This window comes from Micromys minutus (assembly GCF_963924665.1).
Source record: "Micromys minutus genome assembly, chromosome: 4".
In the NCBI taxonomy this organism is placed as follows: Eukaryota; Metazoa; Chordata; class Mammalia; order Rodentia; family Muridae; genus Micromys; species Micromys minutus.
In genome coordinates, this window is record NC_137973.1 from 5314913 (window position 1) to 5336149 (window position 21237).

At 37.3% G+C, this 21237-nt stretch overlaps 1 protein-coding gene across 6 annotated transcripts in view; it reads left to right on the forward strand.

Moving 5' to 3' along the window:
* RSRC1 (arginine and serine rich coiled-coil 1) overlaps nucleotides 1-21237 on the forward strand; it is a 326235-nt gene that overhangs the window by 255180 nt on the left and 49818 nt on the right. For all 6 annotated transcript variants that reach the window (XM_080916538.1, XM_080916542.1, XM_080916541.1 and 3 more), the window contains exon 7: nucleotides 20394-20462. In XM_080916538.1, coding sequence (XP_080772664.1) covers nucleotides 20394-20462 — 69 coding nt within the window. The remainder of the gene's footprint in view (nucleotides 1-20393; nucleotides 20463-21237) is intronic.

Here is a 21237-nt window from a genome sequence, read left to right on the forward strand (position 1 = left end):
TGTGTTAAACAGAAGGCAATCGTGTATGAAGTTCGCATATTATTCTCTTCCAGTTGCATACCTAAAATTTTATAAGATGATGAGATATATGTTCTTGTAAAGCATTTAAGATAGTTTCAAGAGAGTTTAAAATCAGACTGAATACTTCAAAGTATTTTAAATATTTCAAGATAATTTATTAGGTTTTATTATTAAGATACACCATTGTTTTTACTTGGCAAGCATGTCTTTTATCATGATGAATCAAGAATATTTGCAAGGTAATTCGTGCTACATAAAAGCACTTAAAATGGACTGTTATATAGAAATACAAAATCAACTCACTTACAGTTTGAAGTAAAACTGTGTTAAAGTGTCTAGTTTTTAATTTGTGTTTCATGTGTTGAAGTCTCCATCATGGTTTTTAATGCCATGTAAGCATTCAACTGCTGAAGTCTGAAATCTTCATTTTTAGTAACAGTAGATTCCACAGTCATACTTTCAAAATGCTCCTACCGTATAGAAGAAGAGCGGCATAGCTAGTTCCGCCATGCAGCTCTGTAATGATGCGCGCTGTACTGTGGGGATGCACGGGTGTCTGGAGCCCACAGCTCCAGCGCCATGGAAACTGAGACAGCCTCAGGACTTGAGCACAGAATGCTGAAGACGGCTTGGGTAAAGTAATCAGAAACACCGGGACATCTAACGAGAAAATCCCATACGTAACGAGAATTGTTATAAATCTGCAACCATAGGAATTGGGTAAATCTAACTGTCATTCTGAATTTTTTGCTTTGTTATTTCATTATTGTGAAAATTTGTAGTTTGCTGACCGTAAAAATGTAACACAGGGGGGCACTTGTAAAGTAGATCTGTACCTCTAGGTCTCAGTGTTGAATCCAACTCCAAAGGAAACTTTTAAGTGTATTTATTCGTGTTTGTAGACCAAATTAAGGTATTCTTGAGATTTAAAGTTTCATGAAGTTATACCAGATTCATATCTGGGGCATTAGTATGTATGAATAGAATCAAGTGTATAATTGGTGTGGTGTTCCAAGACAGTACGGCTCAGAATCTTCTTTTTGTCATAGATTCTGAAACCAAGATTCAAGTAACATAAACAGAATTGAGCATTTCAGAAATTATCATACTTCAGAGCCACACATTTACTTCAAACTTTGTAAAAATTAATCTATTCCCTATACATGAGCACTGTCTTCAGACACACCAGAAGGGGGCATCTGATCTCATTACAGATGGTTGTGATCCACCATGTGGTTGCTGGGAATTGAACTCAGGACCTCGGGAAGAGCAGTCAGTGCTCTTAAGTGTAGAGCCGTCTTTCCTGCCCTCAATAAACGTTTATTGAAGAGCAAATGAGCTGTGTATGATACTATACTAAAATAAGGAAGCTATCTGACCTCAGGAAGTTGTGGGTATAAAAGGAATCATGTTCAGTTGCTATTAGAGAGGTAAGTGCAGTGTTCTGAGACCTAATGCTATAGTTTCCATTCATGCAGATGGTAGATAAAAACATTTATCAAGTTATAACATATCTGAATAACAGAGAATATTATAACCATATGTATATGTATATATAGCAGTTATGAAGTACAGAAGTAAATGTACATTTCTTACCACACATAGGCAGAAACTACAAAAAAAAGTATGTGTGCCATAAAATGAAAACGATGTTGCACAATGCTCTGCACACATCGAAATACACACCAATTCTTACATTTGTCTTTAAGCCTTTCTGTAATGTATAGTGAGCCTGTTCTGTACTCTTATGTTATTTTCTACAAATACCAGAGAAATCACATTATAAACATATATACGCATATACATTGTTCCCTAAAACAAATTTTTGTTTCAAGGAAAAGTCAATTATAAAAAGCATGTTAGAAAGTTTTAAAGTGTATAGATTATATTGTAAACAGTACAGAGACATGTACTTTTATATGAATAATTTACTATATATATTAACATTTATAAAATATAAATAATATAAAGTTTATGTAAACATAATCCCTAACTACACAAATACATTATACTTACTTACTATGGGCTGGGTTTTGTTCTGAGTACGTAAAATATACTATCTTCTTTAATTTGTACAGCAACCTGATGTTTAAGGTGAATTTATAATATTTTCAGATAATTATAAGAGAGTGATTAAAATATCGGTATTAATAAGAAAAGCCAGTATTTAGATGTGGACAGCCAGCTTTCAGAATCTCAACAATGGCCACTATAGTGCCTCTAAGTATTTCATTATAGCTTAATAATGATTATTTAGTTAATAAATAATAAAATGATTATTAGATGTCATACTCTTAAAAAGTATCTTCCAAGTGTTTCTCTGCCTCTGTTTCTTTCTGTCTCTATTTCTCGGTCTCTCTCTTTCTGTATGTCTGCCTGTGTGTCTATCCATCTGTGTCTTTCTTTGTCTGAAAACCTTGAGGTAGGTATCTAATACAAATATTATGTTACCCTACCAAAGTTCTAGGGGAATGTGTAATATGTTATCAGAAACTAGTATAAATATCTACTTTTTAAAGATTTTTTTATTTATATGTATGAGTACACTGCAGCTGTCTTCAGACACACAGAAGAGGGCATTGGATCCCATGACAGATGGTTGTGAGCCACCATGTGGTTGCTGGGAATTGAACTCAGGGCCTGTGGAACAACAGTCAGTGCTCTTGACCACTGAACCGTCTCACCAGCCCAAATATCTATTGCTTTGCTATTTTGAAGCTGTAAATTCTTTCAGCTATTATAGTTCATTTTCTCACCATTGTTCTTCTTTTGAATATAGAAAATGGTTTGATAAGAATTGATGAAGTGAACATCCTCTTTACTGGGCTACATTTTGAGCATGCAAAATCAAATAAGAAAATGTTAAGTAACTACAGAGTGATTGGATGAGCTTCACGTCAGAGATGCTGTAACAACTGATTCTGTCATGAATTAGGAAGTCAGTCATAAGTATGACATATGAGCAGAGTCTCCTAAGCTTAGGCTACAGAGAAGTACAGAATTGTGAAGAAGAGTATAGTATGTTTACTGCATTAGAGGACATTTTGAGCATTCAAAGTACAAATGGTATGGAATTGGAGATTAGAAGACTGGACCAAGTTGACTAGAAGCACCCGGTGAAGTATCGCATAGGTCTTGTAAAGAAAATGAGGTTCTGACCAAGGTGAGAGAAAATGCTCATGGAAGGATAGCAGCCTGGTGACTTCACTGGGCCTACAATGTGGATGTCAGACTGTTCCACCTTTGTTTTACCTTTGAGAAAAATCATCTAAATAAACCGAGCGTGTTTAGACAAAGGACAGATTGGCACGGACATGCCTTTCCGTCCCAGTAACTATTATGCTAGGGTCGCTCAGTAGAGAAAGCACACCTAGCAGGTCCTGAATTTGATCCAACAACATCCCCTCCCAAGAATTAGTAATGGAAGTTTTAGTCATCGACTCAATAAGGCTTTCAACTTTGTGCTTCTGTAAATCTGGGTCAGTAAATATCCTCTTTGCTTCTTGGGAAATACACTGAATCCTGTGCATGCCTTTGAACCTGTGTGTGTGCTGGTGTGAACAGGATGAGTGAGGACCAGTCTGCTAAAACTAGTTTATAATATTGTCTTGGTTGGATAAACACAAAAAATTCCTGTCATGCCCATGTGATAGTCTTCTGTGTTTATTTCTTCTCTTAACACACTGTGAGTGGAGAGAAGTTGAAAGCATTGTTCAGTTTGCAGTTGGGGTGCCTCACACACTCCACATTTGCTTAATAAGACATGTTTAACTGGCACAGATGTGACTCTTTAAATTTTAATTTTTAATCTCCTTTACCACAATGTCCCAACTTTTGCTTTAAAAAACCAAAAAACCAAAACCTCTCAAAGACTGGAAGCGGCCAAGTGATTAAGAACACTCTCTGCTTCTGCAGAGTCCTGATTTGATGTCCAGCCCTTACATACATGATGGCTAATGTGCATCTGAAACCCAAGACCCAGGGGATTCTCTGCTCTCCTCTGACCTCTGTGAACACCAGGCACATGCATGGTACACACACATACAACAAAACACTCATGCAGAAAACAAAATTAATGTAAAAATACTTCCCATTTGGAGACCATTTTAATTTGGTTTATTCCAATAAACTGTTAACTCTCTTCTTCAGTACTTACTGGCTATATTTGAATTGTGTCTAATTCTTAAAACTCTTCATAATACAAGTTAATCTAGTGTATTATAACAACCAACTGATACATTAGATTCTCATTTATTTACCAATGGCTAGTTGACCTAGAGCAGTCATCCAAGTGAGAGCTAAATAGTTTGGTCTAGTCAGTCCTTGTGAAAAATATGCTGAAAAAAAGAGCATCCCTAATCCAGACTCCCATCTAACACAATTCAGAGACAACACTTCATTTAACAGCACACTCCCCAGTGCAGATAGTGAATGCTTCTTGGGGTATAAAAACTAGGTCAGCAATATCACCAGGGCTAGTTTAAAATACAAAAGTTTAGAATACAGCAATAAAATAGAATAAATAACTTGTATATATCTGATAATATGACTCTAAAGTATATAGAGTAAATGTTGTTGAACTGCTAACAACCTCTGGACCCTGTCACTCAAATGGGAGGTATAATAGAACACAAGTTAATAACTCTGCTCCTTTGAACACTACAGGATTGAAGAATACACACTGTTTTCAAATACAAATTAGCCATTGGTAAAAATTAGTGCTAGGATTGTAGCTCCACAGCAGACATTTTATCTAGCTCGCACACAGCTCCTAGATTCTTTCTTTTCTAATTCTCTCATATGTGACATCCCAGTGGTGGTTTCCTTCCCTGCCCCCCTGCCTCCCCTTCCCCTCAGAGCCACTCCTCCATTTTCCTTCAGAAAAGGGCAGGTCTCCCAGGCATATCAACCAAACATGGCGTATCAAATTGTATTAAGACTGGCCACCCCCTCCCCGTATTAAGGCTGGAAGAGACAACCCAGTCAGAAGGAAGAGGGTCCCCAAAGCAAGCAAAGGTGTCAGGGACAGTCCCCTCCCACTGTTAGGAGTCTCATAAGAAAACTAATCTACACAACTATAATATTGTGCAGAGGACCTAGGTCAAACACATGTAGGTTCCGTCTCTGTGAGCTCCTTTGAGCCCAGATTAATTGATTTTGTGGTTTTCTTGTGGTGTCCTTGACCCCTCTGGCTCCTAGAATCCTTCCTCCCCTTCTGCCTCTTCCACAAGCTCCACCTAATGCTTGGCGTGGTCTCTGCATCTGTCTCCATCAGTTACTGGATGAAGCCTTTCTGACAGAGTATAGGCTCCAGCATACAAATATAACAGAATGTCATTAGGAATCATTTCATTTGGTTGTGTTTTCTTTTGTTTTCTTGCTGGTCCTACTTGTTTCTATCCTGTCTCTGTTCTAGCCAGCCTCTGGCTTCCAGGCACTGCCAGGGATGGGCTTCCTCTTGAGGTCTGGGTCACAAGCTGGACCAGTCATTGGTTAAGCCTCTGAATTCTATCCCCAGCCCTACAAAAAAAAAAAAAAAAGAAAAGAAAAAGAAAAAGAAAAAAAAAAACAAAAAATTAATTTTACTCTTGGATTAGTTAATAATCTAGATTCAAATACATCAGAATTATCGTGTATACTGTATCCTTTAATCAGAATAAATTAAGTTGGACTCAGTTAAAAAAAATGCCAGATAGTGAATTTTTTATTTTAAATAAATTTATCCCATTCTTCTAAGTGTTCTTAAGTTTACAAACATACACAGGCTTACTGAGATAAATTGTGTTTTAAATTCTGTATTTATAAATAAAATTTAATAGAGGTGAACTACAGTGACACCAGTCTCTGGTTCCCACGTCCTTGGGAAGCTGAGGTAGGCTGTCCAGTTTAGCCTCAGAGTTCAAGGAGTTCCTAACAACAAAGATTCTTGTCTCCAATTAATTGATTGATCTAAAGTAAAGAAAAGAGAAAACTCTTAACTTCCTTGGGCAGGGTTCTGTGCTTGAACTAGATCTCCATATGATGCTCATACGCGCTGAAGCTGGATATCTACTGCCCTCAATACTAGACAACAAATCAACAATCAAAACTGAAAGTTCTAAAAATATAGACTGATTAATACTAAACTGAAAAAACGAAGTTGGTGTCCTTTAATACAGAGTTGATGGCTATGCATCTAGTTTGGAAGGACCTTCTCAGTGGCACAGTCTGGAGAAAGTAGTGCCCACTGCAGTCTCCAGTGTAGTGTCTGATCCTCTTGTGATAATGTCCTTGTTCAAACTCCAAAACAGCACTAACATGAAAGAGAAGCTTTGAAAGAGTGATCTTTGCATTTCCTAATTAGGGGAATTTCTTCTGTTTTATATATATATAGTATATCACATATATAATATGTAAATTTAAATATCTTTATCATTAAGACGACTTAATGGATGCTAAAAGCCTATATGCTTTTATCTGTACTGTTTTTCTAATGAAGAACATTGACTTGCTGGCAAAAAAAGTTGCCTATAATACAAATGCTTTTAAATTTTCTTATATGTGTATTTATTGTCAACCGAAGAATATTGTAGGTTAATTCCGTCCATGATCTACAACTTGTTTGTATTCAGTCCTGTTCGGTACTGAATTAAACTGCATAGATTATGACTGATTTTTTTAAAGGAATACCAAACTTTCTTTCCTGGAATCTGTTACCATAAATGTGCACTGCTGACGTTAATTCTCCTGTCATGTGAAAGAATGGAGCACACCTTCTCAAAATAAGCTGCGTGGGATTCATGTGCTGATCCACTTTACTGCTCACCCCGAGATTCAGCAAACTCAGTTCCACTGTGTATCTTGTTCCTGCACCCACAGGAGTGAGAGTCTCAGATCATCCCAGAGCAGCTCACACCCCAGGGCACCACTTTATCCGTGTGGGCTCGCCTTGTACTGTTCTCGATTACAACAGGCATCTCAGGTGATAGGATCATGATACAATTCCTCTATCAAAGTGTGTGATGTATAAAATAGAGTGCATTAAAACATACATTTAATAGGATTAAATCAGAGCAGGCCAGAGTTCTGTTGGGGAAAATTTGTGTTCTCAGCAACGGAGATCTGTAATTTATCAGACCCGTTAGCATTTTTAGAATATATGTGTGTGTTACAGCACTGAAATCCAGCCCTTGCTCTCAGGCTTAAAAGATGAATTTCTCAAGTTCTGGCAACAAAATTTCATGGCATTCTCTTAAACACTGAACATTTCATATTTCTATTAAAAAGTAGTCATATTTAAGATATTAATTTATTATTAGCATGTCATTTTCCACAGGTTATTTCCTTTAATATTTATATTTTGATTTTATTTATCATGATTATAATTGAACCTTAACAAAAAGTGACTAAAAACAATCAGACTAGGCTTGTTGTTTCTGTGAAGGTTTTAAAGCTGCCATAATAAAAATATCAGCAGACATACTTATGATAACTGATTTACTCACTGATCAAATAGAAAGCCTTAAGCAAATCATTTCTCACTCGGAAATTTGATGAGAATTATACAAAAAAATCACTATATCTGAAGTTATTCAGGACGGATTAGCACCTGGTAAGCCTGCCTAATTTTTTGTTTCCTTTTAGGTACTGAAATGATGAAAACTAATTATGTAAATGCAGTTATATAATCTTTAAGGAGGCATTTTGGCACTAGGGAAAATAACTTGTAGAATGCATACTGCATTCCTTGCTGTGCCTGGCCGCACACAGCCCGCAGGAAGAACACTGAGTGAGCTCAACGCAGTCCTCTGGCCACATGTGCTGCCACGGTGTAGACACACACTCCTGCTATTCACATGCAGGAAAATACTTTAAGTATTTTAAATATACTTACACGTTTTATCTCATGCTGGAATTCTGAAATATATACATATTTGTTACTGATTCTGTGCTTTATTCCTCATTTTAAAATGACAGCTTACCTTTAGTTCTTTTTTTTTTACAACTTTATTTTACAAAACAAAGATAAATGTACAGATTTTAAGCATTTTTGCATAAAATTATACAATACATTTTTTTCAGTACTTTTTTCAGATTTTAAGATAATTTTTACATAAAACTATATGAATATATATTTTTAGTCAGTACTTGATTTTTTTTAAAGGTTTGATAGTATGCATTGAAAACTTAATAGTTACAATGAGCATAAAGTACATGTAAAACAAAATGTAACATGGAAATAGTCAAAGTTTTCTTGTTGTGTAAAGATTTTTTTTTTTTTTTTGTTTCGTTTTCTTTATTTCTTGGACTTCATACATTTTGAGAAGGTGCCATGGGGTGGTGAGAAGAAGGTGTATTCTTTTACTTTAGGATAATATGTTCTGTATATATCTATTAATTCTAGTTGGTTCAAAGTCTCTGCTAGTTTTGCAGTGTCCTTGTTCAGTTTCTGTTTCCATGATCTGTCCATTGGTGAGAGTGGGGTATTAAAGTCTCCCACTATTATTGTGTGGGGTGAAATGTATTTTTTGAGCTTTAGTAGGGTTTCTTTTATGAATATGGGTGCTTTTTTATTTGGAGCATATATGTTAAGGATTGATAGTTCCTCCTGACAGATTTCCCCTGTAATGAGTAAAAAGTGTCCTTCCTTATCTTTTTTGATAACTTTTGGTTGGAAATTTACTTTATTCGATATTAGATAGCCACTCCAGCTTGCTTCTTGGGGCTGTTTGCTTGGAAGTTTTTTTCCCACCCTTTTACTCTGAGATAGTGTCTGTCTTTGTCTCTGAGATGAGTTTCCTGTTTGCAGCAAAAGGCTAGATTTTGTTTATGTATCCAGTCTGATAGCCTATGTCTCTTTATTACCTTTAGTTCTTAAGTGTTTAGTAAGGTGCTTGGGGTTAAAAAAAGAACAAGCATTACAGATCACTTCTTAGGATCTGGGATTGTCCCTGGATTGGGCAGCTCTGATGGTGGCCGGCTGACTCCATGGTAACAGAAAGATGATGAATTTCCTTAAAGTAAAGGAACACACAGAACAGTGAAGTTACTCTTATTTTCCATGTCAGCCTTTGTTTAAAAAAGTATCTAAAGCTGCCTTCCAAGAGTGAATATCACAGTTTTATAGCCACTGTTGGCATTGCATTGCTTCTAATTTAACTTGTCTTTAAATTGTAGTAGATGAAAGTTACTGTGGCTAAACAGTTTTTCTCATTTTCCATAATAACAGCTTTGTCAAAAGAATGGAAAAGGAGATAATACATAAATGGTTAGAAAGCTTTAGGACATTATATATTAAAAAGATAAAAGTAAAATTAATCAGCTATCAGTGTGAATATTTTTATTTTATGTGAGCACACTGTAGCTGTTTTCAGACAGACCAGAAGAGGGCATCTGAGCCCATTACAGAAGGTTGTGAGCCACCATGTGGTTGCTGGAATCGAACTCAGGACCCCTGGAAGAGCAGTGAGTGCTCTTAACATCTGAGCCATCTCTCTGCCGCCCCCCCCCCCCATTGTGAATATCTTAAGCAGTAACTGGTTTGCTTTCCTTCCATCCTTAAACCTGGGATACCTGGAGATTCTAGCAGAAGAATTAGGGACATTTTCATTCAGGACAGCAGTACTGACACTCAGCATTGAGCTGTGTTATCAGAGCACACCTGTGGGTTTCCTAGGTTACACTGGGTGGCTGGTTTTCTAATATATGACAAGAAGTTTTCCTACAAAAGAGGGGGTAAAGGACCACCTGAATCTTTGTGGTCTTTAAAGCCTACTTCAGGTTATAAGAATTAAGAAACAATAAAACATATGGCACAGGATAATATAGTAAAAGGAAAGGTTATTCTTATAAACATTTACAAAGTATACAAAAGGGTATTTGCTCAAAGAATAAGTCCCAAATTAATGAACATTGTTAATACTGTATTCAAACATTTATATTTCCACATTGGTGCTTTTATACCATTTACAACTTTATACAAAATACAGTTCTGTAGTTTTCTTAACATATCATCAAATTCACAGTTTTCAGTATCATTTTTATATATATTTAGCAATTTCTTTCAGTTTTTTGATATGCCAACCATAACTGGATGGTCTTTAAACATGCAAAGCTAGTAGCTGTGTACCTATGAAAACTATGGAGTTGGCATAGCCACTGAGATTTAGACTATCTGCAGATGCTTATGAGTTCCTCTGTTGATGCATAGAAACCCTGGCAGGACCCAGGTGATTGCAGCCACCTATCTTAACCCTTAATGTGAACCTTGTCAGGAAATGGACAGCCAAGAATGTCCCGCTTCTCCCTTTGCTGCCTTTCATAGTGCCTGTATTTAGGCGTTTGTTTTACTAAGGCCATCAACACAGGAGGCACACAAACAGTGCAGCACTTCATAACAACACTGAATAGTCACCGGTCACCTTGGCCTCAGACGAGCTCTCGTGTTTTGTAAAATGGGTACGAATGTATCAAAACTGAGGTTTTTTCATCAGGCTCAACTGCTCACAGAAGTCAGCACAGTGCCATTGGGAGAAACTGTAGGTACGATTTAATAAGCTGTTATCAAGTTTGTGAAATGAATAAGCTTGCATCTTTCTTACAAAGGAATCTGCTCCAGGTTTTCTATGTGACTTTTTAAAGTAAAGTATACTTAGATAAAAGCTTCTTCATAATCAGTAACATACATAGAGTAATTAATTACTCTTTAATTTTGTTTATAATTTGCTTCTGGACTAATTGACATGGAGGAAGAATCCTGGAAAGAACATTAATGGAATGTACACACTCTGTCTATACCTTGGTCTCATTTTCGCAGTAAAATGTGCAGATCGATAACTGATGTAGGATCATTCAGACTTGGAGTTCTCTGGGAATGACAGTTGTTGGACTTTTACATTGATGGTTTAAAATATACAACAGCATTTAAACTGAATAAACATGAGCCATTCACAGTAGAAATTTTCTCAAATGTATTTTGATGACTAATCCAGTTGTGCTGGCTGGTTTTATGTCAGCTTGACACAAGGCACAGTCATCTGAGGGAAGGGAACCTCGACTGAGAAAATGTTTCCGTAAGATCTGCTGTAGGCCATTTTCTTAGTTAGCGATTGATGGGAGAGGTCTCAGTCTATTGTGGGTGGTGCCATCCCTGGGCTGGTAATCCTGCATTCTATGAGCAGCAGGCCAAGCAAGCCATGGGAAGCAAACCAGCAAGCAGCACCCTTCCTCAGCCTCTGCATCAGCTCCTGCCTCCAGGATCCTTCCCTGCTTGAGTTTCTGTCCTGACTTCCTTCAGTGATGGACTACAGTGTGGAAGTGTGAGGCCAGGAAGTATTTTGTTGTAGCAATAGAAATGCTAATTAAGATGCAAATAAAATTTCTATGTATGTGAAAGGTTTCTGGTACTCCTGGGTTTCAGTGGTGTCATGTTTACAAATTGTCCTAATAAATGATGCTACCGTGAAATATTGTTCTGCAGCAGTATCTATGAAGTACCATAGGGTCCTAGTCATAAGGTGTTTATGTAAATAAAAAAACATTAAAAATCAAATAAACTTAAAGAGGGAAAATTATATTTTACTAGGATTTTTAAATTTATAATTTATTAGAAATTTGTTACTGAGTTGTAAAATTAATTGGTGCCTCACAAAATTTCCACACTACCTTTAGAGTGGATTGTTCTTCACTATGTGAGTGTACTCTAGGCTCCGCATGGACGTCTAGAGGAAGGAGGTATGCGACATTGAAAGAGGACGTGGGGCTAGGGAGGCAGGAGCTCTGCCTCCACAGTTCACCAAGGGTGCAGCACTTTCCCACATGGCTCCCGTTCTCCTCTCTGAATCTGCATATTTATTCATATATTTTGTTTTGTTTACTAATTTGGTTCATGCAGCTTATTTTATTCCAGAAGATCTTTCTACAATCAATACCTAGTTGTTAATTTTTAGTCACCTTCAATTATTTTATACTACACTATGAATTATTTAGCCCCTTCCACATTTAGATTGTTCCTTTTCTTTGTTAAGAATTATGTGCCTTTACCTATGTCATTAAATGTGTATACACATTTCTGTAGCACAATACTTTCCTGAAGCCTTGCGGTATGCGTGCCACGTGTACTGTCATTTTTGTCCCATGAGACAGCACCTCTAAAACCTATGGCACCGCTTTACATCTGTGTCAGCCAGGGAGAGATTTATTTGTTCTATCATTATTTTATGTTAGTCTTTTTCTCTTTTAAATATTTACCATATGTGTGCGTGTTTGCCTGTTGTATGTACACACGCCTTGTGTCCAGGTGAGTGCAGAGCTCGGAGGGCTTGGAACTGGAGTTGCAGTTTTCAGCTTCTGTTTGCTGTTGAGAGCCAGACCTCGTCTTCTGCCAAAGCTACAGTTGCTCCCGACCACTCGACAGCTCATCCCTGTCTCCTGTTTTTTTAATGTGTGAAGAAAATACAATGCTGTTTCAGTTGCATTTCATTGAGTATTATTAGTAATGCCAAGCACATTTTTAAATTAACCTGCTCCTTGACAACTTGATGCGACTGTAATACATTGGTAGCTTCCTCCATCAGGAACTTCTCCCCACTGTTTCTCACATTCACGCCTTTTTGGGTTTTGTTGTTGTCTGTTTTGGGCTTGTTTGTTTGTTTGTTTTGGTCCCCTGAGTTTAGCCTCAGCCATCCCTGTGACCATACACATAGAAGACCCACTGAGGCGCATTATAGAAATGCAACTGAAGACAACCCAGGCAGTTCTGGCCGTGTTTCTTGAGAGTGTGAGTCTTTTTTTTTTTTTTTTTTTTTTTTTTTTTTTTTTTGCATTCTATAAAGTTCTTTATTACGACTTAGCAACTGAGAAGAGAAAGTAAACGAGGAACAGATTTAGCCATTTCTCAAAAAGATTAAAACTAAACAAAACCAATCTCTAAAGAAAAAACTTGAACTATACATTGGTCAAATTGGTAATGATTTTATTTTCCCAAATTACATTTGATTTATTATTTTTCTTCCTTACAACTTTATTTTTTTAAAAAGAGATACATGAAAAACTCTCAATTACCATAGATGGAGAAACCAAGATATTCCAGGACAAAACTAAATTTACCCAGTATCAGAACACAAATCCAGCCCTACAAAGAATAATAGATGGAAAACCCAACACAAGGAGAGAAACTACATCCTAGAAAAAGCAAGAAAATAACTAAGCAAGAAAAGCAAAAGAAGAGATTATGAGTCTTAACTTAAGAACTGTCTAGCTGGAGATCATTTCAAATGAAACTTTATTTTTCTAAGTTTTTCAGGTTTTCATTCTCTCATCATTTTCTCAAAATTATTGGTCCTCTCTAGATTTTCCAGAATAGGGCTTGATTGTGGATGCTTGTGTCTTGTGTCTGCTCTGTGTTGTTTTTAAATATGCATCTGTGTCTTTATGTTACTTGTGTGTTTTTCCAATCCTTTGTTCAGACTTTCTAAAGACTTACTTTTTTTTGTTCCTTTGGATAATTTCTTTTGGTTTTATTGATTATATCTTTTAGAGTGCTCTTCTGATTAATTTCTGATTCTTCTCATTTGTAATTAACTCACCTATTTAATTTAGATTGATATGGTTTCTAACAGTTAATCATTCATCTTTTTGCCTAAAAACTTATTTGGGACGATTAAACCATAATTGTGAATGGATAACTGAGGGGTCAGGGTTACAGAGCTAGCTTCTGACTTGTAATTTTCTACTTTATTTCAGAAAATAGGGGCTCTGTGCTTTCTGTTGGGAATAATTTGAAGAGATTGGTTAGACAGCAACCTAGCTTTTTCCTTCTTGTGTAGACCGTCCCTTTCTCCCAGGCATTCTCAGTTGTTGAGACTAGATATTGCTTTGTATCCTAGATACTTCATAATTTTATGACACTTTGTTTGAATAAATGTAGGTTTTGTCTTTCCTCTTTCACAAACTGACCGCTCTTTGTGTCCCTCAAATGTTCTGGAGAGATTTTAATGGTCTTCCCTTCTCTTCTCTCTCTTCTCTCCTCTCCTCTTCTCTTCTCTTCCCTCTTTTTGGGAAGAGTTCCTCTTGCATGGTAAACACAAAGGTGTTTCTTCTGGGCTCCTGACACCACGGCTTTGAAAAGTACATTTAGCGTTTTTGGTTTTTGGTTTTCTTTTGTTTTGCTCACCTAGTAAGATGACCGTGGCATATGGCAAACACGTCACCGAGCTGTTTGGTGACGATGTGAAACATGCAGACACATAGCACAGAGGTACATAGGAGTTAGTCAACATTAGCTTTAATCATGATGATAATTCTGTGGGCTCTGCATGTCCTCTGCATCCTGTGACGTGTTCAGTCTCCAGCGGAGCTCAGTTGCTTTAGTCACATGTGGAGTCTTGTTTTCATCATCAAGGTTTGTTTCTGAGATACGGTGAGCAGTGTCTCCGACTCTAAGGATGCTATGTTAACACTTATCCCAAAGCGCTGCTCTGTCTATTAACTCTGATCACAAGGCTTCGTTACTGTAAAGTATTGCTGTTTGTATTGCTCTTGTTCTGTTTCACGGGGCTGATTTTTGTCAAATATGTGGTAATTCTAGGTTGGCTGTTCATCATTCTGTTTCACAGCCCCCATAATCCTGACATTTCACCTCATTATAACCTGTCTTCATTTTTTCCTGTCAGTGGCGAGATGTGTTGTTGATAAGGACAAACCAGTAGCTTATCATTCCTTTTAAGGGTTAGTAATAGCCAGCGCTTGCCTCACAGGCCCCAGCACCTCTGCACTCACTGTTCTTGCCTGTGGGCAAATACTGGCTGTACCCTACACACGTACAGGGGAGGTACCATTGCTCAGCTGTTCCGGTCATAATTTCCATCTTGACATTTGCCCCAGGCATGACTAGTGTGATTGGTATCCACTGACTAAAACCTCCCTACAACTTCTTCATAGTATTTTGAATATGATCAACTGTGATATTCTCATCATTTTTCTTTGTATCTATTTCCATCTGTTTTCCATTTTGTTTTATTTTAAGAACTCCTCAATATTCTGGTACATTTCCAGTGGTACAGTATCAAAGATTTAACTACATGTGCAAAGGATCTTCTAAATGATCGTTAGACTCTTAAATTTTTTTTTCCCTCTACAAATAGCATTACTGTTCTTTATATTATGGTATGAGTTGACATTCCTTCAGTCCCTTCTAATTCTTGATGTAATTTATTCTTTCTTACAAGGTATATAAAATATTTCTTTAAGTCAAACAATGTTAATGATACTCAAAGTCATACTGCTAAGGAAATGTTATGACATCAGTAAGAATAAGAATAAACTCTGACACTTTCTGTGGACAACACACTATTAAGAAATAAGGCCTCGCCCCGCCCCACGTTACCTCCTGTCTCCCTGGTAAACAGCCTCAGAGGACTTCTGTTGAGATTTCATTTTGTGAGGAACAACATACCTCTACTGCATTTCAGAGGACTTTTTAATTTGTTTGTTGTGGACCATTCGCTGACACCTACTGTCACAGGGAGGCTTAGGCTAGCTGCCGTGATAGGCTGGTGTGAAGTGGCATGCTGCCAAACAGCATGCGTGTGTGCTGTGTTTGTGTCTCAGTTTGATACAAGTCATGAAGAAAGCACTGCTCTTTGCAGAAACTCAGTAACACATATTCATCTCTCCCTGTCCTTGCTTTTAGATCTTTATGACTCTGGTCATAGGATGACAAGACGATCCTTGCCAGACAGATTTGAGGGTTGTTGATCAGGGAGGGTTTCACAGAAGAAGGTGGTGTTTCAGCTAAAACTTCCAGTTACAATTTTCTCAGCAAGAAAGCAAATGAGGACTCCACCGAGAACAAAGATGTAGTAAAACAAAAGACCGAAAGAAGGTCAGGTAACAGATCCCTGGTGAAGAGGGAGAAATGGCGGTATGGAGACTTGAGAGTCACTTTAATAGCAGACGCTGAAGGGTTTTAAAAGACATGCCAAGGGCTTCAGTTCAGTGTCTCTAGCAGTATTTTTTATGGTATGTTTATTTTTACCATGATTATTTGGGAGTTTTAGAAGAGTATATTCATTTGCTCAGGAATTACTGAGTCCCTGTGTTCTCTAGAACCTGTGCTTCTGGGGATGTGAAGCTGGGCATGTCTTCCTTGCCCTTGTGGTCATGTGGAGGATGTGTGGGAAGGAGGGGATTAGAGGTGCAAAAATAAAATAGAAACATCAGAACAAAAATGATCTGGACACAGCTATTGAAAATGGAGAGGTGTGGTGGGTTCTCAAGACAATCTCCACAGAGACCTGAGGTATGGCATGAGGAGAGAGCTGAGGGGAGATGCACAGGCTCTAGAGACTGAGGCAGGAAGAGGGATGTGGGAAGGGAAGAGAGCCGGGGAAACAGCAAGGGAAAGGGTGTGAGTTCAGCCACAAGCACATTCTGAAATACTAGATTCTAATGCTCAGGTAAGGGGCCATGGATAGGTCCATCTGTGAAAAGTTTACAGGTGACAATTTAGGCTTTCCTTCAAATAGAAATTTACCCAAAGACGGAAATTAAAAACTTAAAAAATGAGTGGCTGGAGCAGTGGAAGCCCTGTGAAAGCATCCGAGCATTTGGGAGGTAAATAGAATCCATGGCCTCACACACAAAAGCAGTCTCCTTAACACAGAGGCAGCCAGAGCCACAGCCACAAAACCCAGACACTGTAACCAAGGTAACCATTAGACCTGGCTGCAAAGGAAGTTTTTGGGACCACTGAAAATTTTGGGGTGGGGCAGCTATCAAAACAGAGGAGGCAGTAACAATACTAAAAGAAAAGTAAGCACTGTGCAGGGTTTGGGAGGCTGGAATGTGTTTGTAGCTGAGGATAGACAGCATTTGAACCTTAAGAACCAGGATGCCCAAAGACTATGAAAAAGAATGGGCATTAAAGCACACGTGGTTGGTTCATTTTCATGAAACAAGGCAGAAGGGTAGTAAATTTGATTGTTGTAAAAGTTTGAAGATAAATAGTAGAATGAGGAAATATCAAGGATGTTGATAGAATATTGGCATTGTAGTGAAAAAACTGTAAGACCTAAAGATAGATACCAACTCTGACTTTGTTGACTGAAAAGATGCTACCTAACTACAAGGATGCGTGCTAGTTTTTACATCATGAGGTTTGGGTACAGCTGGTAGTGTTATATACTATTTTGTAGGAAGATGTTTCACATAAATGGAAAATGGTCAGAAATATGGGTAACTATCAAAACAACACAGATGTTTATAAGCATGAAATAGTTACCTTGGAGGCCAATATCTTGGCCCTTGTGCGTCTGTAACTAAATACCATAGACTATATAATTTATTTTTACATTGATTTATTCATTTATTTATTTTACATTCTGATTGTCGCTCCCCTCCTTCCAGTGCCTCCCTTACTCAATCCATCCATTCCATCCCTTTTTTCCCCGAGTACCAACCCACCTGGTATATCAAGTTATTGAAGCCAGACAAGGCAGAACAGTTAGGAGAACGGGGTCTTCACATATACACCAAGTTCATGGACAATTCCTGTTCCAGTTGTTGGGGGACCTACATGAAGACCAAGCCGCACATCTGCTACATATGTGCAGAGGCCTAGGTCTGTGTGTGCTCTTTGGTTGGTGGTTCAGTCTCTGGAAGCCCCAAGGGACCAGGTTGATTGACCCTGTTAGACTTCTTGTGGATTCCCTGTCTCCTCTGGGTCTCTCAGTAAAGAATAAAAGTTTATTTAGCTCATAATTCTGGAAGTTACAAGGTCAAAGGACTACCTCTTATGAGTCTTTCGTACTGATGGGAACAGTGCAGAGTCATAAGGCTTAACACAGACATCAAAAGATGAGAGAGATATGTAGGAGACATGGAAACTGGCTGTTAGGACAGACTCATTGTGAGATATTTCATTTCGTTGTGTATCCAGTCAAGATGACAGCACTCAATGACTTACATTTTAGAGGCTCTGTGATCCCACTTCTTAAAACTACACAGTGGGAGTGGGAATTGAATGCAGCATGAACTTTGTAGAGTGCACTCAAACAATGGCTTCCAGGTTGAATATTCAAGAAGCAAAGCCTTAAGGGTACGATTATACCTGAAGGATTGGGGAGCACCAAAGGCTTTGAGACTGTGTAGACCATCAGATAAGACGAGTAGTTTATAGGTGATGAGCATGTTTCGTGACAGATGGTACTGCAGTGTCACAGAAGATGGTGACTGAACCATAGGAGTAGCTCTCGCCACAGTGTTCCTCAGGGGCAAATTTCATAGTGTTAGTGTCCGCATCTGCAAAGTGCAATTTCTACCTTTGGACAATCCTTTTTTTTTTCCTCAGTAAATTAAGTTATATATGAAGAACTAAAGAAGTTCTGCCTCTTTCCACATTTAAATTGTAACAGCATAAAGCTGTTTAGGAAAAACAATAGCACTATTAAATCAAAGAGGAGTTTATCCTGGTGTTTCTTCTAAAATTCCGACTCTCTTTAAGTCAGTTCACTCATGTTCCTTGTGAACAATAGAGTGATTACTGATAACATTTTTAAATGCTTACTTTTACTATTTTCCATGCTATTTCAACCAAATGCACAGGATGTTTGATTTGCATGCGCACACAAGTACTCAAGGCTCTTGACAGACAGTATGAGGATGAATTACATCAAACATTGAACCACAGCAGAAGAGCCGTTTACAGTTTCTAAAAACCATACAAACAATATTCCAATGAATTGTCCATGTATAGCAACAAATCAGTAAGAAAGGACAAACCAGCGTAGGCAAATAGATAAATCAGATTTAGGCAGGCTACTTTATTGAATTTAAATTGTGCCCGGTTGGCCCAAGAGTTATATATAAGCAATCCATCTTACGTTGTTAATGGAGGTTCTTGAAATGCACCTGATGTTTGCATTATTAAATTTCAGTCTAATGAGCTCTGCTAATACATATTGAAGATGGTTGTAAGGAGTAGAATGTGAATCTGAGCGGGATAATTTGAAAGAAACATAAGCTGAGCATTTTACATGACTCAAGGGGTATATCTACAATTACACATATAACCAAAATTGAATTTAAATGGAATTTCTATTATCCTTGTCCTTCTACCAGGGTGAATAAAGTGTAAATGAAGTAAAAGTCTTTAGAGTTACTGCTGGTTTGTTTTTATTATCTAATTTAGTCGATTTTTACAATGATATAAAATGACATAAAAGTTTTAATGTTTCATGACTTTAAACACAGTCTAAGTATGTATAAAAGCTTCTAAATAGAAACAGATGTCCATGTAATTAGATATATCACTTCATAATGCCAATTTGTGAGGTTCGTATATTAAGAAAAAGTGTCAGTATTGATGGTGAGGAAAATCAAACTTTGAAGAAAAATTGGTTTTTATGTTACATGAATTTTCCTTATGTTCCTTCTTTAAGCCAGATTTTCTAGGTCTAAGGATGTGCTAATTCTGCATAGGAAATATATTTGTAGCAACAACTGGAGTATTTTTATTTTTGAAATCAGAGTTTCTGCCTGCTGTTATCATTGTGGCAAAGGCTAATCCAAAGTTTAATGCTGGCACGGTCTGATTCTGTTTCTTTTGACGAGGCAATACTTTTTAAACTTAATATTTCATCAACGCTAATGCTATTAGAGACTTATTTTCCCTTAGTTCACTCATCAGGCAGGAAGACGGCAATAAAGGAGAATCGCTCCTTTGAGACGTTAATGCTTCGGTATAAATGATGTGCTAGAACAGAAATTTAATTAATTTACAGAGTATATTGATAGTCCCTTGTTACTGTGCTGTATATTTTTAATCTTCTTTAACATCTGTAGTAAAGTGTTTGAAAAAAAACCCTGTACTTGAGCAACTAGCAGACAAGTAAGTAACAAGTGAAGATTCCAGAGAGAGAAGGTGTTCCTTAGCAGTGCTGCCATGTCTCGAATAAAGCTCCTTATGATGCACGTGGGGGAAACGAAGTCCACATAATCTGATATTGCCACACAGAAACTGCAAGCGTCATATAGTTAGGATTTGAATCCTCCAGACTTTAAACCAGAGGTTCCACTGGCTTTTAATAGCCAGCTATATTTTTCTAATTCATATGTCATAATTTAACCTTACATTGCTAAACTTCATTTTCTTTTTTTTAAAGAGAATGTGTTAAACTAAGACATAGGGATAATTAACTAATCAATTTAATTCTGGTTATAAATTCTGGATGAAGAATACAAATAATGTATTTCTAATTCAAGCTGACATATTCTTTTGACATTTCTTTTGACAACTTCATAGAAATAAATATTAAATTTTGTTTCCTTTCCCGCTGCTCTCATTTACAAATTATACATAAAACAAATACAGAAGTTTTATTGTTTTCTTTCAGCCAAAGCTGATGAAGCATTAAAAGCCAAAGAAAGGAATGAGGAAGAAGCAAAGAGAAGAAAAGAAGAAGGTAAAAAACATGTTTCTTTTGTCTTCTAAGGCATAATTATTTGACGTGACTTTTATGTTACATGGATACATCATTTAATATGATGTGGTGCCTTCACAGGGCTTCATGTCTTTTCATGATCTTAGACTAAGATACAGCATTACACTGTAGTCATTGCCTGGCACTAATGTTTGCTATCATAAGATTAGTTTAAACGCATCCTCTGGGGCCAGTGAGATGGCTCAGTGGTTAAAGAACATCTCCACTGAGACTGCCCTCTTGTATCCACGTAGTAAAGGGAAAGATCATGCTCCTGAAGTCTGCCTCTAACTGTCATTAGCACTGTGGCAAACCTGCTCACACGGGGACATCTGTGCACATTCAACATATTATGAATCTTTCAGCTTCTCAAAAGCTCACAAGAGGAAATATGTATTGAGAAGTTGAAAGACTTATAACGTGTACATTTTGATTTTGTATATTATCATGTAAATTAGGAAGTTGAAATCCTTGTCTTAATTCATACACATCTTTTACCATAACACCAGGAAAAAGTGTGTTTTCATCTCTGGTTCGAATCTGAGATCCAGGAAAAGCATACGTTTACATTTGAAAGTTTAGAATGCTAGCAGCACCACGCCCATCAAACCCTAGCCCCCAGTTGCTCATCCATAAGAAAGGTCTGTAGCTTTAGGTAATGGAGCTCTACAAAGAAATGCATTCAGACCAAATTTATATACATATATAATTTATTCTCACCTGATTTGACCTGCAGAAATCTTACCTTTATGCTCTT